The 17,177-nt window shown below is 43.6% G+C and overlaps 1 protein-coding gene across 1 annotated transcript in view; it reads right to left on the bottom strand.

Moving 5' to 3' along the window:
• Positions 1 to 17,177, bottom strand: part of astn1 (astrotactin 1) — a 2,581,734-nt gene that overhangs the window by 35,638 nt on the left and 2,528,919 nt on the right. The window contains exon 23 of the mRNA XM_078219174.1: positions 12,036 to 12,171. Coding sequence (XP_078075300.1) covers positions 12,036 to 12,171 — 136 coding nt within the window. The remainder of the gene's footprint in view (positions 1 to 12,035; positions 12,172 to 17,177) is intronic.

A 17,177-nucleotide genomic window follows, 5' to 3' on the forward strand; every position in this document is an offset into this window, starting at 1 on the left:
TAACACAGAATTGACCACCAAGGCGCAGCACCATGAGATGAAAGCTGCCACTCCAGTTCTGTCTTTGTTTACCAAGTCTCCCACAGGAAGTCAGTGGCGTTGTGGTAATGTTAACGGACTAGTAATCTAGATGCTCAGGCTAATTCTCTGGGGACACAGGTTCAAGTTCCACCAAGCAATTAAAATTAATAAATCTTGACTATGAAGCTAGTCTCAGTAACGGTGACCATGACAACCCTAATTAATTGTCGTAAAAACAAATGTCCTTTCGGGAAGGAAATCTGCCGTCCTTACTTCGTCTGACCGACATGTGACTCCAGACCCACAACAATGTGGCTTACTCTTAACTGCCCCCTGAAATGGACCTAGCAAACCGCTCAGTTCATAGACATGCCCACATCCCACGAAATAATGGTTTTAAATGTAATTATTTATTTGGTTATGGTTTTTCTCAGTTTCAGGCCAAGTTCTCCAGGACCATTCATCGTCTCCTAACCAAGTAATAGAGTAAATGTCGCTCTTATTGCACTTTGGTAACTGCTTATAAACAAAGCACATGAGACACAGGTGCCCCATTCTTAGATTTTGCCGCTGGAAATAAGCTTCTCAAACACCTCCAAGATCCAGAACTCACAGCATGTAGAATTGTGGATAAGAACCCCAATACCATTGCTTCTCTGTAAACCTTGCTCTGCTGCTGGAAGTCTCATCTCTTGTCTTATGGTTTCAAGCTTGGGGTTACCATTGACCATCAAATTCCTGCTTACAGGTATTGGTCACTGGTTAAACTTCCGAAGTTCCTGAACGCCTCAAAGCCTCGACACCACACACAAGGCTCAAGTTGGAAATGTGATGGAGTACCCACCATTTTCCTGAATGAGAGCAGCCACAACATTCAAGAAACCCATACACCAGCTAGGAATGAATGGTTTGCTTGATTGGGATTCTGCCACTAAGCTTAATATCCATTCATCCAATGGTATGGTTCAGAGCAGTTTCACACATGGTATCTGCAAGATACACTGCAGCAACTCACTTAACGTCAAGTTAACTTCAACATCTCCTCCCAACTCTGTGACCTTGGTTGCTAAGAAGACCAAAAACCAACAGCTTCATTGGGACACCATCATTTTACACATGACCTTGACTTGATCACCAGGTCAATACCTTAGAATCATTAGCTTATACCACCGTGACAACACCACCACCCCATGGACTGCAGCAGTTGAATAAGGTGGCAAACAACTATATCTCCCAGGCATTAAAGTCTGGGAAATGAATAGTCTTTTCAGGGTCAGCCAAATGCCAAGAAAAGTAAAACGCTCGTGGCTCAGTCAGTTTAGTACTCAAATATCACAACCTTCATTACTCTACAAAATAGAGCCGATTTCAACATGCTTCATTTTTTAAATGGAGATTAATATATCTGCCCACATCACAACAGTGACTGCACTCTAAGTAATCCCTGAGTTACACAATGCTTTTGGAATGCGCAGATATATATGCTGGATGAACGTTCGTACTTTCTTCCTTACTGTAGTCACTATCTTCCATTCAATTCATTGGTTCCCGAGAACTTGCAGATCTTGAGAAACTGGGGAATTATAGATCAGGATAGTTGAACATTATAGAATATAGGTGGTCGTAGATCGCTTTAAGGAAGAAAGACTTGTATTTATAGCAATTTTCATGGCCTCAGTTCATTCTAAAGTGATTTACAGCAAGTATCTTTGAAATACAGTTATTGTTGTAATGTAGGAAGTGGAACAATATAATTAGGCTCACATATAAATCAGGATAACTATAGTGGTATAGAGAAATATAACCATATCTTATAGAATAGAGAATCCTACAGGGCAGGAGGAGGCCATTTGGCCCATCGAGTCTGCACCGACCACAATCCCACCCAGGCCCTATCCCCATAACCCCAACATTTACCCTTGCTAGTCTCCCTGACATTAAGAGGCAATTTAGCATGGCCAATCCACCTAATCTGCACATAATTGGAGTGTGGGAGGAAACCGGAGCACCCGGAGAAAACACACGCAGACAAGGGGAGAACGTGCAGACTCCACAGAGACAGTGACCCAAGCTGGGAATCGAACCCAGGTCCCTGGGGCACTGTGAGGCAGCAGTGCTAACAACTGTGCCACCGTGCTGCCCATTATCTGCATTTATCAGGGTAGCTATAGATAGAGAGGAACAGAATAAGGGTTGGGCACATTAAGGTAAATTCACAATCATATCAGAGTTTAACTTCAGCCCGATGGCACATGGTAATTATACTAACAGTGAAGTTGCACAGAATAACTTTGTTCCCTTTAAGATTACCAGCGCCAACTGGAACCCTGCTCTTTATGTAAGCCAGATACCAACATTGCAGTGATTTACTGTTCCACCTCAACAGACAATACTGATTGAATTTGAGTTCACCGTTGCAAGCCAGTCCAACCAAACAACCATATTGACCCGCTTACCATCAACACTAAAATAAAAACAGAAGGTGCTAGAAATACTCCGCAGGTCTGCCAGCAACTGTGGAGAGAAAAGCAAAGTCAATTGGGGGGGGGGGGTGGATTTCTAACCCCTACCCCCTCCCCTCTGTGTCCCTGTTCTCAATGGCAGGAGGGGCATGCCACTGCCAAGCACAATAGCACAGCGGGTTAGCACTGTTGCCTCAGTGCTGGGGACCATGGTTCAACTGATCATTCTCTACACCCTAACTATGACTGTGATACTACATTCTGCATTCGCTCGTTTCCTTCTCTATGAACAGTATGCTCTGTCTGTATAGCGTGCAAGAAACAATACTTTTCACTGTATGCTAATACACGTGACAATAATAAATCAAATCAAATCAATTCTTGCCCCAGGTCACTGCTTGTGTGGAGTTTGCACATTCTCCCTGTGGTCCGCATGGATTTTCTCCGGGTACTTCGGTTTCCTCCCACACTCCAAAGATGTTCGGGCGAGGTTGATTGATTATGCTAAATTGCCCCTTAGTGTCAGGGGGGGCTAGCAGGTTAAATACGTGAGGTTACAGGGTAGTGCCGGGGTGGGATCGCTGCAGGCTTGATGGGCCAAATGGCCTCCATCTGCACTGTAGGAATTCTATGATTGCCTGGTGGTGGGATCTTCTGATGCCAGCGCTGCCAATGGGATTTCCCATTAATTCCTGTCAGCTCCCCAAACCCGTGGTGGATGGTCTCCATTGGTGAAACGAGAAGATCCCATCAGCAGGAAGAGCCAGGAAATCACCCTCAATGTTTCCAGAGAAATATTCTTCAGAGTAGCATTCGTCTTCTTCCAGATTGTAATTCAGATCTCCACCATTTGCAGTATTTACTGCTTTTATTTGAGTCAATGCTGATCTTTCTTTTTATTTGCTCATGGTATGTAGGGGTCACTGGCTAGATCAGCATTTATTGCCCATCCTTAAATGCCCTCAGAAAGTGCAGCTAAGCCACCTTATGGAAGCCACAGCAGTCCATGTGGTGTAAGTGCACCCACAGTGCTGTTAGGGAGGGAGTTCCAGGATTTTAACCCAGTGAAGGAGCAATGATATAATTCCAAGTCAGGTTGATGAGTGGCTTGGAGGCGAACATGGAGGTGATGGTGCTCCCATGCGTCCGCTGCCCTTGAACTTCTAGATGGTAGAGGGTTTGGAAGGTGCTGTCAAAGGAGCCTTGGTGAGTTGTTGCAGTACATCTGAGGGGTGATCTTATAGAGACATATAAGATAATGAAGGGGCTGGATAGGGTAGAGGTGGAGAGATTCTTTCCACTTAGAAGGGAAACCAGAACTAGAGGGCACAGCCTCAAAATAAGGGGGGGCCGGTTCAGAACAGAGTTGAGGGGGAACTTCTTCTCTCAGAGGGTAGTGAATCTCTGGAATTCTCTGCCCATTGAAGTGGTGGAGGCTTCCTCGTTGAATATGTTTAAATCACGGGTAGATAGTTTTCTGATCGATAAGGGAATTAGGGGTTATGGGGAGCAGGCGGGTAAGTGGAACTGATTCGCTTCAGATCAGCCATGATCTTGTTGAATGGCGGGGCAGGCTCAAAGGGCCAGATGGCCTACTCCTGCTCCTATTTCTTATGTTCTTATGTTCTTATCTAGTAGATGGTGCACACTGCTGCCACTGGGCATCGATGGTGATGGGAGTGAATGTTGAAGGTGATGATTGGGGTCCCAATCAAGTAGGCTGCTTTGTCCTGGATGGTGTTGAGCTTCTTGAATGTTGTTGGAGCTGCACTCATCCAGGCAAGTAGAGAACATTTCAACACACTCCTGACTTGCGCCTCGCAGACAGGCTTTGTGGAGTCATGAGGTGAGCTACTTGCTGCAGAATTTCCATCTCTAACCTGCACGGTATTTATATGGCTGGTCCACTTCAGTTTCTGGTCAATGGTAACCCCCAGGATGTTGATAGTGGGGGAATCAGCAATGGGAATAGCATTACATCTTTAGGGGATAAGGCTAGATTCTGTCTTGCTGGAGTTGGTCAACGCCTGGCATTTGTGGCGCGAATGTTACTGGTTGTAAGAAGAGAGATGAGGGCAACTGAACTGTAGTTACATTTAAACCCAGGATATATTTTTAACAGCTTTAATAAGGCTTTCAAAAACATTAACAGATTCAAACTAGCAAAGTAAAGTTAATGATAGCTATTGTACCATTTAAATAAGCTTAATTTGAAAGGGAAAGTTGATGGGTGACAGTACAAGCTCCTAGATTGACATACTGCTGTTATTCTAAGACCGTTTAATCCATTTATAAAATCTGGTTCATTCTCTGTTACAGGTAAAACAGCATCAAGTTCAGAAAGAATAAAAGAGAACATAAAATAAAGCAAAAGTCTGTGATTAGCTGACATTGAACTTGGGTTTTGAATGTTTGTATGCTGTAGGATGAAGAGAAGGTTGACAGTTGTCTTGTCCTGTAAAGCAATGGACTCTGTGAATAGTCTTCATTTCAAAACATGGTGGGGATGTGTTGAGGAGGCGTTACATGTTGCACAGGACATGTGGAACTGGCAAGTTGAAAACCCAAACAAAGCACAAGTAAGTTTCTAGTTATCCAGATCACCAACAACCTGTCCTAGTCCCTCCACGCTAACGTTATAGCTAAGAAATGCCTCTACTTTCTCAGGAGGCTTAGGAAATTTGGCATGTCCGCTACGACTCTCACCAACTTTCACAGATGCACCATAGAAAGCATCCTTTCCAGATGTATCACAGCTTGGTAAGGCTCTTTCTCAGACCAAGTCTGCAAGAAACACCAAAGGGTTGTGAACATAGCCCAGCCCATCACACAAACCAGCCTCCCAACCACTGACTCTGTTTACTCTTCCCGCTGCCTCGAAAAGCAGCCAGCATAATCAAGGACCCCACGCATCCCGGACATACTCTCGTCCACCTTCTTTCATCGGAAAAAAGATACAAAAGTCTGAGATCATGTACCAACTGACTCAAGAAAAACTCTTCCCTGCTGCCATCAGACTTTTGAATGGACCTACCTTATATTAAACTGATATTTCTCTACACCCTAGCTGTAACTGTAACACTATATTCTGCGCTCTCTCCTTCTCCCCTATGTACTCTATGAACGGCATGTAAAGCACGTAAGAAATAATACTTTTCTCTGTGTCCCAAAAAATCAAATTTAATCAAAGCAAAACTGAAGGGCACAGGCAAGGTCATGGCAGAGTAACAGTGATTGAAATGAGGAAGGATCAAAGATCCACAACTGTGAGGGAGGCACTCGGGCAATCAGTTGCTTCTAGATATGGCAGGAGAATTTATGTCCCAGATGCATTTGGTTTCAGAGAGAATTGACTTGTGGAAGGTAAAATTCAATTTACTTTGCCCTGGAGGAGCTAAAAACATGAGATAAAGACAAAAGTAAGTATTGTGAAATAATCATATTGAAATGTTTAGCTTAGCTGGATGGCTGGAACACTGATGTACTGTATTATTTTACAGTTAACCATATGACTCATTGTTTCGATGCTAATCTCATTAATAAATTAAAGCAGCAAGATGATTAGATCATCAATCATTAGGATCCATTTATAACAATTATTGATCCGACAGTCAAAATGAAGCCCTGGCAGAGATGAAATCATACTCCTCAGTTGAGAGCAACACTATTCTCCATTGGGAATTAGAATCAGATCTACCCAAATTGCAGAATAAACTTCAAAGTTGTCACGACCTTCAAAGTTGATATCTTTCCAATCTTTACAAAACCATGTTTGATGAGATCATTTGCTGAAAATGTCCCAGACCACGTTACATAAGTAAGATAAGAATGGCGTCAACATTTCTGCTCCAACATGAAAGCATTTTACGAAATGGGTTAAAGACAGTTTTGCCATCAGGACGCTTTGTTAAAGAGGAAGCTAAACCAACAGTGTTATTTTAAACAAAAAAGAGCAAGTCAAACCATCAAAATCACCACACAGCCGTTTTTAAAGAGGGAATCTCACTGCAAGAACTCCATTGAAACATTTGTGAAAAGGCACATTAAAAAAAAAATTGGTTCACACAATCTGAACCCCTTTTGGACAAGAAATCTTCTTATCCTGGGGTTGTGGGGGGTGGGCGGAGTTCATTTGAACCATGGTTTGGTCTCAAAGTACTTGTCCCGGGTTTTATTAAGTCTGGGGTCCAGGATCATGGCCAGGAGCTTGAAGGCCTTTGATTCACTTTCTTTCTTGTCTGGTGTGACTCTCCTGAATTGAGGAGGTTCAGGGGAGTGCTCACTGTGATGGAGCAGTCATGGCAGCAGAGGGGTGTAACTTGGGGAAAGAAGGACAGTTTGTATTCTGTTTTCTTTATTCTTTTAAGGGACGTGGACAGTGCTGGCAAGCCAGATCATTTGTTGCCCATTCCTTAATTGCCCTTGTACTGATTACCTCGCTCAGCCATTTCAGTCATGGGTTTGGAGTCACATCTAGGCCAGATTCCCTTCCCCAGACGACATTTGTGAATCCAATGGGGTTTCACATCAGTTGATGATAGTTGCCTAACCCCCATTTACTGAGGCTAGGGCCAGGATTTTACAGCCCCTCCTGCCCAGTGGGATATTACGTGAGCGCTGAAATAAACAGGAGTTTAAAGGCCGCCGCATCCACTGACGGGAGACGCCCTGTGACGAGTCTATAAAATCCTGGCTTAGCTTTATAGTCCAGATTCATTTATCGCATTTAAATTCCACCGGCAGTTGAGGTAATGTTTGAACACATGTCCCCAGAGCATTCATCTGGATTACTAGATCCAGAGGGATTATTAGATCTTGGGAGATAACTAGCCCAGTGACATAACCATTTTGTCACCATCACACCCAAATTTATGCCATGATAAAAGTAATTAATTTGGAAGTGAAGCAAACAAGGGAGCTATTATAGCTAGTGCCTGCGATTTTCTGTTTCAGAGATCAGCCGGGAACTTTTCTTGCTACGTAACGAGCATCCCTGAGGCATAGAGGAATATATAGATTTGCGAAGGTTTGAGTGAGTAGCCTTGATGTAGTTTGTTCAATTACATTGTTCCTTCAAGGAAAGAGAATGGTCCAGATTTCATGCCTGTGACCTTTAAAAATGGCCACTCACAGGTGAGATATTTGGCAGGGGGAGGACAGGCGGGCTGAAATGGGAGTCAGGGCAGGCAATCAGAGGAACGACTGTGAACGACGGGTGCAGAGGTGGGTCTGACGCAAGGCCTGCCCCTGTACTCTGGCAATGTGTTTAAATAAATTTAAAAATAATGAAATAGAAACATCTCTCCAGCCCTCACCCTCAACCACCACTCCCCATCTCCCGCACACTCCTGATGGCCCATCCATGCAAACCTATGCTATCCCATGCCCCGACCCACTCCATGACCCCTTGCATTCCAATTGCCTACTCATGTCCCCTATGCCAACTTAGTGCCCCTCCACCCGACTGCAATTGTCCCCATATCACTTATACCAACTTAGTGCTAACTTAGTGCCAAATCATGCCAACCTATGTCCCCATCCACCCACCATTTTCCCTTACCACCAACATGCTACTCACCGAGTATCCTTGGATAGTTCCTTGATAGTTTTTACACTTCCTGGACAGCCTTGACAGTTTTGACAACTTTGACAGTACACTTCCTAGACAGCTTTGACAACTTTAATATCTCCTGAACAACTTTGATATCTTTGACACTTCCTGGAAAGCTTTGATAGTTATTTGATAGCAGAACAGCTCTTTTACAGTTACTTGACAGTTGAACATTTCTCTGACAGCTCCAACGAATTATTTGCATAAAAGGTACATGATTATGTTCACTTTTAACAATCCTGAAGGGTGCCTTACCTCTCCTAAAGGTGTCCTGGAATCCTATTCAAATGGGTACCCTACCTCTCCAAAGGGGTACTGTGGTTATTCGAGTTCAGACCCTCTTGCCTCAACTGTACATCCTGTGTTTCACACTCCTGGCATTTCAAAATCCCACTTCAGTGGAGGCAGCTGGTGATTTAAGTGGCCAGTTGCCTTTATGACTCGCGCATGCATAAGCTTGGAAGTTGGTGCTTAAGCGTATATTCAGGAATTCAGGGGAATGGAGTCTCAGGGGACAAGACTGAAACCCTATGAGATGGCCATCATTGATGCCATCTGAGTTGGAGTCACTTTTGGAGAATATTCCAAAGAGAGATCTTTGAAGGTGAAGACTGGAATCCTTAGTGAGAGAGATAGAATTTCAACAAGATTGGTTGATTCACAGTGTTACGATGTCTGCGTGGTTGCAGAGAATCCATGGAATCCATCTGCCATTTATTGTGCAGTATGATATGTTCAACCATAGTTTCCTTGTTAATTCACATGTATTCATATTTATCTTGAATGTTAGAGTATAAGTTAGATATTGTAAATGGTTTTAGCTTTCTGAACTGTATGGGAAAGTTTGGTTTTGTTCATTTAAAACCCTTGAAATCTTGTAGTTTTAAGCTGCTGGTTTGAACCTCAACCTTTATCAAAACATTATCGATCCCGAATTGGATCTCCTCCCATTTCCTGGGGTCTAACCAAAGATCGTGACACCAGTCCCGAACTGGATCTTAGCAGGAACCTGGGGGCCTGGTCCAGGATCATCACAACATAAAAATGTTAATCTTTGCTGTCAGATACCTCCATGTGAATTGCAGAATGGTATCATGCAGTTACAACAATTAATTAGGAAGGCAAATGATAGGTTAGCATTTGTTGCAAGGGGATTAGAATATAAGAAAGTCTTACGACAATTACATAGGAAATTGATGAGACAGATTCCAAGGTTATCAAAGTTATCATTGGTTACATTATAACACCCATCACAAGACTTGGTGGCTCCCTGTGCCCCTCTCCCCGCCCCTGCTATGGTCACCAAGTGACGCACATGTCCCTTGGTTGATCTTTAGTCATATCCTCAGGCATACACAGAAGCAGACATGACAGTCATTCAAGATCTCAATATCTGGAGAGGCTAGTGAGCACAACATAGCACTCCACCACTTAATGAATAGATACTGGTTTAAGTTGAGACATCATGACTTGGACAGGCAAGGCAAGCTGACAGGTCGGCTGTCTCAGGAAGAGGCAGTGATGGAAATGGAAATCTATATTGTGTGAGGTATCCCGGGGCAGGATTTTATGTCCCTTCCTGGTTGTTTTCTCAGTGGGCATTGTGGTGGGGGGAGGGGTTGGGGCATGTAAAACATGTTGAGTGGCTAGCCCACCACATTCCCGCCCACTCCTGATCTAGTTTCTTAGGCGGCTATGGCACCCACTAAGCCACCCTTAGGCCTAGTGTGTGCTTTAAGTGGCCAATTATTGCCCACTTCTTATAAGACTGCAATGATAGATTACCCATTTCTCCTCCATCAGATACCACTACCATAACACGCTGGCTCATGACAGGTGATCGAGAGTGGGAAGGCCTTTTTTTAAACAACATTGTTAAAAAGATGGCAAGTAAAGGAGGGCACATCTTTTGTGGGGGTGCCCCATGCATATTGAGGGAACCTCCCCCTTTGTGCTTTCCCACCTGACTTCTAAAACCCCCAACCTGCCCCACCATCTCACCTACCTCCCTAGGGTGCCCAAATCTGTTCTAAAAGCCCAGGACGTGGGTCTGGTGTCCATTCTCAATCTCCATGGGCCTCCCTGCAGTTCCAGTAGCACCCACTACTGAGATCTGGTGCTGCTGAGACTGCTAAAGCTGCCAACCAATCAGATTGTGAGGGCAGCGCTTCCTCTCACTGCGGGACGGAAGGTCTGATCGTCAGCTTGTTTCACCTGTCTGGAATATGTTGTCGCCGTGGAGCGGCCATTATTCAAAGGCAGCCATAAAATCCAGCCACTGATTTCTGGGGTGCACAGGATTGTGTCCAATGTAAATGCAATAATAATATGGAAAATGCAAGTGTCTCAGCTCCTTAGCAAACCAATCAAGTTCATAATAATAGGAATACCCTTCAAACGTGGTCAACCGCTATGCTAGATTCGTATCTCAACTCCAATTTCCCAGCTTTGCTCCATATGCCTTAACTGAAAATAAATGATTAGACACGGCCTTGAAAGCTCCAATTAACACCAGCATGTACAGCTTTTAGTTCCAGATTGCACTACCCTTTGTGTCGAAAAAGAATTCTTCTTGATATTACTTCTCACTGATCAAATTCCAATTGTATTATTATGCCCTATTGCTCTGGGATAGACCAGGTCAAATTGAAATCTGATGTAATGTTCTTTTCCAGATCATACTGTGATGATACTGTATCTTTCACAAATATTTTCATATCATGTTTCCTGTGGGGGTATGTTTAAATTCAGCTCTGGTTTACATGGTGTCAATTTGTCTGCATCAGGTAGCTCAAATGCTGAGAATGCAGACTAATAATTGATCTTTGCTAATCAGGTGTTTGTTTTAAGTTGAGTAAATACATTTTTGTTTATTTTGTTTTTTCCCCTGGGTTTTCAGAATAAGGTTTGATTAAGTTTATTGATAAGAGACAGAATCTTGTGCTAATGAGAACAGTTTCTGCCTGATCTTGAAAGAAGATCTCTCTCTCTCAATGCTGCTATTTGTGTGTCAGAAGACAGGTGTCTCTCTGTTTCTCTCTCCAGAAGTGTTGAAAGGCTCTAGGGCTGCAAACAAGTAAAAATATGTGTTTTTTGCTAACTTATTTTGAAGAGGAGTATAAGTCTATAAGAGGAATATTGCTTGAATCAGAACAAATAGAAATAGGTTAGCAGTTAAGAATTGTATCTTGTCACGTTTAAGTATTTCATTTTGTAAAGTTAAGCTAATTCATTCATTAAAGTTAGATTGTATTGTTAAATAAAGTTTGTTTAGGCAAAAACTTCCTAGTGTGTCAATAGAATCACACCTGGAGTGAAACACCTTATCCTCACACTAATGCCAAAATAGAAAACAACTGTTGGGCTTCATAACATAAGAACAGCTCTGAAATTTCCTGGGAAGCTTCAACTTCCGATAAGCACCTGGAACTATCCGAAACAAATCAGAGATTTCGAATGGCTCCCTCTCTCCTGGAAGAATTGTTGCCCAGGAAAAGTTAAAAGGATTCAAACCACTTCTAACTCTTGCGTAACTATGGTTCTGACTCCCCACTAGAACCCCCGACTACCCTCCTAAACTCAAGGCCTAAACTCAGAAGAATAAGCTTTGTAACGCTGACATTTTACATTTCCCACATTGGTTCTTCCAATGGCCTTTTTTTGGGAATGACTAGCAATTTAGCAGCAAGAGGCCCATTCTGCCACGGTGCCTGTTGAGAAAACTAGAATGACTCCATATAAAATCTTTAAAACTAACAGTTTGAAGATGATTTTCATCCCATCATTCTGGGCAGCCTTTGAATTCCAGTGTTAGAAATGAAAGAGGTGAACGCTAATCATTTAGCAGCTAGTTACGGTGCAACATATAGTCTTCTCCCCTTCTCTCTCAGATTGTCCTTATAAAACAAATGTTTGTTTGAATGTGTTATGTATCTACTTACATATACGTAGTGTCTGGCTCCAGGCATCTGATTATCAAAGATATCGAGTTGGACACCTTGTCTGGAACTTTTCCCAACATCACACAGGGAGTCTTGGATCCAGAGGCAATGTCATCTACAAAACTCAGCACTGATTCTGCAAAGAGAAAGATGGTGAAGAATAAAAAGCAATTTTGTCTGAGTGATAAGTCCATAGATCACAAAGCTGATTTTATCTATCAAGCAACAGCAGAGATATCACCCGGCATGGCTCAGTTAAGTATTCTCTACTGAAGATTATCTTCACAGCGATGACAACAAATTAATATGAAGGTCATGACCAGAAATCAAGTTTTATTTTAAGGGGATCCAGTGTTTTCACATTCAAGGTATCAAAGTGTACACCAAGGAGTTACGGGGAGCGAAGGGGGAGGCAGAGGGGGCTGGAGAAGAGCAGAAATCTTGCCCAATTCATTGATGTGCACAGCTTTCTGCTCTTCAAAAAAATCTATGAGAAATAGTTCAGCAATTTAAGATTACCCAAGGCCTTTTAGGCAAGCACAATCAAGCACAGGTGAAACAAACCATTGAACGCTCCATTTTTCACTGACTGATAAAAACATGGGGAATTGTGATTAACTTCAGAGCTGTAAATATTATAATGGCAGGGCATTGAAGTACAGGAGTTGCTTCAATATCTCATATCAGTTATGTTTTATACAATCCTTTCTTAAGGTGGTCGGGCAATAAACCACAGGACCCATCCAAACTATAACCCAATACTGGTGTTGTGCTATAACCCAACTGTCTGCACCACAACAGTAGACTGAGTGGGAAAGCAGCAGGGTGGGTGATGCAATTGTGTAGAATTTACAGCAGAGAAACAAGCCATTCAGCCCAAATGGCTCATGCTGGAGTTTGTGCTTCACATCAACCTTATCCCACCCTACTTCTTCTAATTCTATCAAAAGATCCTTCAATTCCTTTCCCTCTTATGAGCTTACCAAGCTTCATTTTAAAGTTTATGTTATTCACTTCAGCTGCACTAAGTAGCAGCAAGTTCCACAACATTTATCATTGACAGGTTAGAAAACAAACAATCAGTCCCCCAAATTGAAGATATTTGCTGCAAGATCCAGCTGCTAACAGTGGATGACTACCAGCATTGAAGGTGAAATGAGAACATCGGGGGGGGGAATCTTTATGTGGAGCTGAGGGCCAAAAGCTTCCACTGAAAAGTTGGTGGTGAGCTCGCCTCTACATGGCCAGCAATTCCTGAGCTGAGTTTAAGGCAATCAGGGTAGTAATTGGCTCAGAGTGAGGCTTCAGCCCCCCATTTTAGAAGAACTCTGCCTCCGCGAACTACCAGCTAACCAAATGGCTAGTCCCAGTGGCACCATTGGGAGTATGGCCTCTGCTGGTACAGCAGCCAGTTCCCAATGGTGATCATCACTAGAGACAGATTAGGAGGTGAGTAGAGTTCGCCAGGGCCAGGCTACAGGCTCAGCAATGTGGGGTTGTGGGGGGAGGAGGGCGGGGGGGGGGGGGCTGAATCAGGGAAGCGCAGAGTGAGGCAGGTGTAAAATCTCATCCTTTTTCTCAGAACTGGCAGATATCACAAGTGATTGCACTTTAAAAAGGAGCAGAATAAGAAAAGGTAGAAGTGGGTGTTGGTGATGTGGGAGTAGTTGATGGAGAGGTGTGGCGGGGGCAGGGGGTGGTGTTAATACCTAACAACCATACACAGAAAGAAATGACAGAGGATGGCCAGCATTATGTGAAGTGTGGAACAGGAAATAGGTAAATGACTGAAATGCTACATGCAGGAAAATGATGATAGAAAGCAAAGAAATAAAGGACACTTAAAAGACCGAGGGCGGGATTTTCCAGCCGCGCTTGCTCGAAGACCGGAAAATCCCACCCAAAGTCATCGGACCTTTGCACGGTCAGCCCCCTGCCCGCTACCATTGCTGTGGCAGGCAGGACAGGAAAGTTCCACCCCAAGTGTGAGAGAAGGGCTGAAGGGGAATAGTTAAATAGAACATGAAGCACAAAAAGCCAGCAAAGTGGAGCAGACATCATCAGCCCAGGCATCTAATGGAAGGTAGAAATGGGTTGGCACCCAGGATTCAGGCAACACTGCCAGCTCAGTGTTCCAAAAGGCTGGGTGGAGGGACCCCACCCCTGGCGCCAAGCTTTGCCTCCCCCAAAACATTGGCATGTCTACTCTGCTGTGCCAGTGCCTACTGCCAAAAAGAAAACAGAAGGGATTAAAGTCTGAATTTTAAAGTCAGAATTAAGGCTAGAGGTTTGAAAAGTACCAAATGAAAAGTAATATTCCTGGAGTTTGTGTTAAGTTTCATTGGGACAGAAGCCCAACGACATAGAGGTCAAAGTGGGAATGGGGCAGAGAATTGAAGTGGCAAGCGACAGCAAATTCTGGGTGACACCTGGCCATGTTTGGCAAAGGGATCTCTTAACCTTACTTTCAATCACAAATCTAATCCGTCCATAGATCAATGTCAGTGCACATATAGTACAGTTGCCCATCCAAATAGATATTTAATCCACATATTGAGTCTCATTCAAGCTCATGAAGATTCATATCTCATTTACTAAGAGCAGCAAATAACCACAGACACTCAGACATACACACACATCCTTGCAGATATAAACACACAGATTAACAAACACACAAATATTTAACTATCCTTAACTCCCCATACATAAATAACACATTCACACATGAGCACACATTACAATTAAGACTGATTCACACATTAACATGCCACGGTGAGCGATGAACCACATTGTTCATTTTACAGCAGGGGAGCTGGATATCCAAGCAATTTATTGATTCTGTGGAAAACCATTTTAAATCATTCCACTATCAACTTGTAACTAGTAAATGTGTCATGGACTCTTATTTATCACTGTGTATTCACTCCATGTCAGCATCTTGTTAACTCTGGATATACTAGTGTCTCATAAACTCTTGATATGTCAGCAGCTCCTGGGCCCAGTACCTGCGTCTCATTAACTCCATCAGCTGCCTTACCCTTAAGGCTATGTTCCAGACTGCTGTCACCCAACGCCATGCTGTGTTTGCTGATCGCAGCAGTCAGGTCCTTTATGTACTTGGGAGGGCATGGCTGAACCAGATTCCTGCACCACTCTGCTATCTCGTAGCCTCTGTTGTAAATTTTTATACAACTAAAGTTTACTAAAACTGATAGCCAAGTTCCGCACACACGAGGACGGCCTCAACCGGGATATTGGGTTCATGTCACACTATTTGTAACCCCCACAGTTGCCTGGACCTGCAGAGTTTCACTGGCTGTCTTGTCTGGAGACAATACACATCTTTTTAGCCTGTCTTGATGCTCTCTCTGCTCACGTTGTTTTGTTTCTTAAAGACTTGATTAGTTGTAAGTATTCGCATTCCAACCATTATTCATGTAAATTGAGTCTGTCTTTATATGCCCTGTTTGTGAACAGAATTCCCACTCACCTGAAGAAGGGGCTTGGAGCTCCGAAAGCTTGTGTGGCTTTTGCTACCAAATAAACCTGTTGGACTTTAACCTGGTGTTGTTAAACTTCTTACTGTGTTTACCCCAGTCCAATGCCGGCATCTCCACATCGTAAATTTTTATTCCATCCAAAAGCCAAATTCAAATTGAATCCAATTCATGGTCTCCACAGGAGAGACAAACAAGGTCCAAGCTGACAAGATGAGGCATTGCACCCCATCTTGGGTTTGATCTGACATTTCATCTTAGCCAAAAGGCTGAAAAATTGCATCAGGCAAAGCTTCGGTTAAACTTCATTGGCTACCCTGATCATTGACCCTACCCTAGCATGGGACATCAACCTGCCTGATCATGGTTTCACCCCTGCCAGGTAATGCACTTACAAAAGCCAGGGTCTGACGGCACAAGGGTAGCAGGTGCACGGGCACATCGCCTCCTACAAGCTACCCTCCCAATCGTACACCATCCAGTCTTGCTGTTTCTGTGTTGCTGCTGTGTCAAAATCATGCATCTCCCTCCCTATTACTCTGGGTTTGAGAAGGCAGCTCACCACTAGTTTCTCCAGGGCAATTAGGGTCAGGCAATAAATGCTGGCCTTGCCAGTGGCGTTCACATCCCGTGAATGAATAAAGCTATGTTCCCATGACTTTGCCACACTACTGGCTCGACTTAAAAGTAGCAGGCACCACCTTATCAGACGGTTAGTCAGCACAGGAGTGATGGCAGATCAATGGCTTGGTAAACTGCTCGCAAGATTTGCACGACCTGATCCGACAGTGAGCAAGTTATTTGCTGTTTAGTGGGGCTTTCCACATGTGCTCCTGATGAGAACAATATGCACAGGCATCACGCAAAAACTGCAATGCTTCATACATTGGCAATTCCCTTTGATGCAACACTAGACTATTGTGTTGCTTTGGTTGGCTTTTACACTGCGATGAGAAATTGGCCACAGCCTCCAACCTCCACCTGAGAACAATAATGCATCAATAACAGTTAAGTAATCAATGCAGAGTTACATTTCATCCAATCTCAAACATTAGCGGACCGTCAGCAGCTGCAACTTATCTACCAAGAACTGTTGCTTTATTTTTGAAACAAAGACACATTTATGCAACAGTAGTACAAGCTCTGCTTATATTTAACCACACTACCTGACACACTGCAAGGGCTGAGGTCGATTTGCGGCAGCTGACAGTTGTTTTCTCCAGATTGCTGAATCTCAGGTGGTTTGACTAAATTTGAACAAAGCTGCCACCTATAGGCGAGATACTGCAGTTCCACATAAAGATGATCTCTACTCGTCTCTCTCACTTATCCCACCTATCGCAATCTCAAATGTATCCTGCGTTTTCTCGCACTCCAATTATTCGTGTATGTTGGCCCTTCTCTCCTGTGCCTCTCTGAACCCCGAAGGAAATTCGGCTTCGGAGTCTGCTATGATTCTCACCACTTTTACAGGAAGCATCCTTTCCAGATGTACCACAGCTAGGTACGGCTCCTGCTCTGCCCAAGACCGCAAGAAACTACAAAGGTTCGTGAACGAAGCCCAGTCTATCATGCAAACCAGCCTCCCATCCATTGACTCTGTCTACACTTCCCGCTGCTTCGGAAAAGCAGCCAGAATAATCAA

This window comes from Mustelus asterias, chromosome 8 (assembly GCF_964213995.1).
Source record: "Mustelus asterias chromosome 8, sMusAst1.hap1.1, whole genome shotgun sequence".
Classification (NCBI taxonomy): Eukaryota; Metazoa; Chordata; class Chondrichthyes; order Carcharhiniformes; family Triakidae; genus Mustelus; species Mustelus asterias.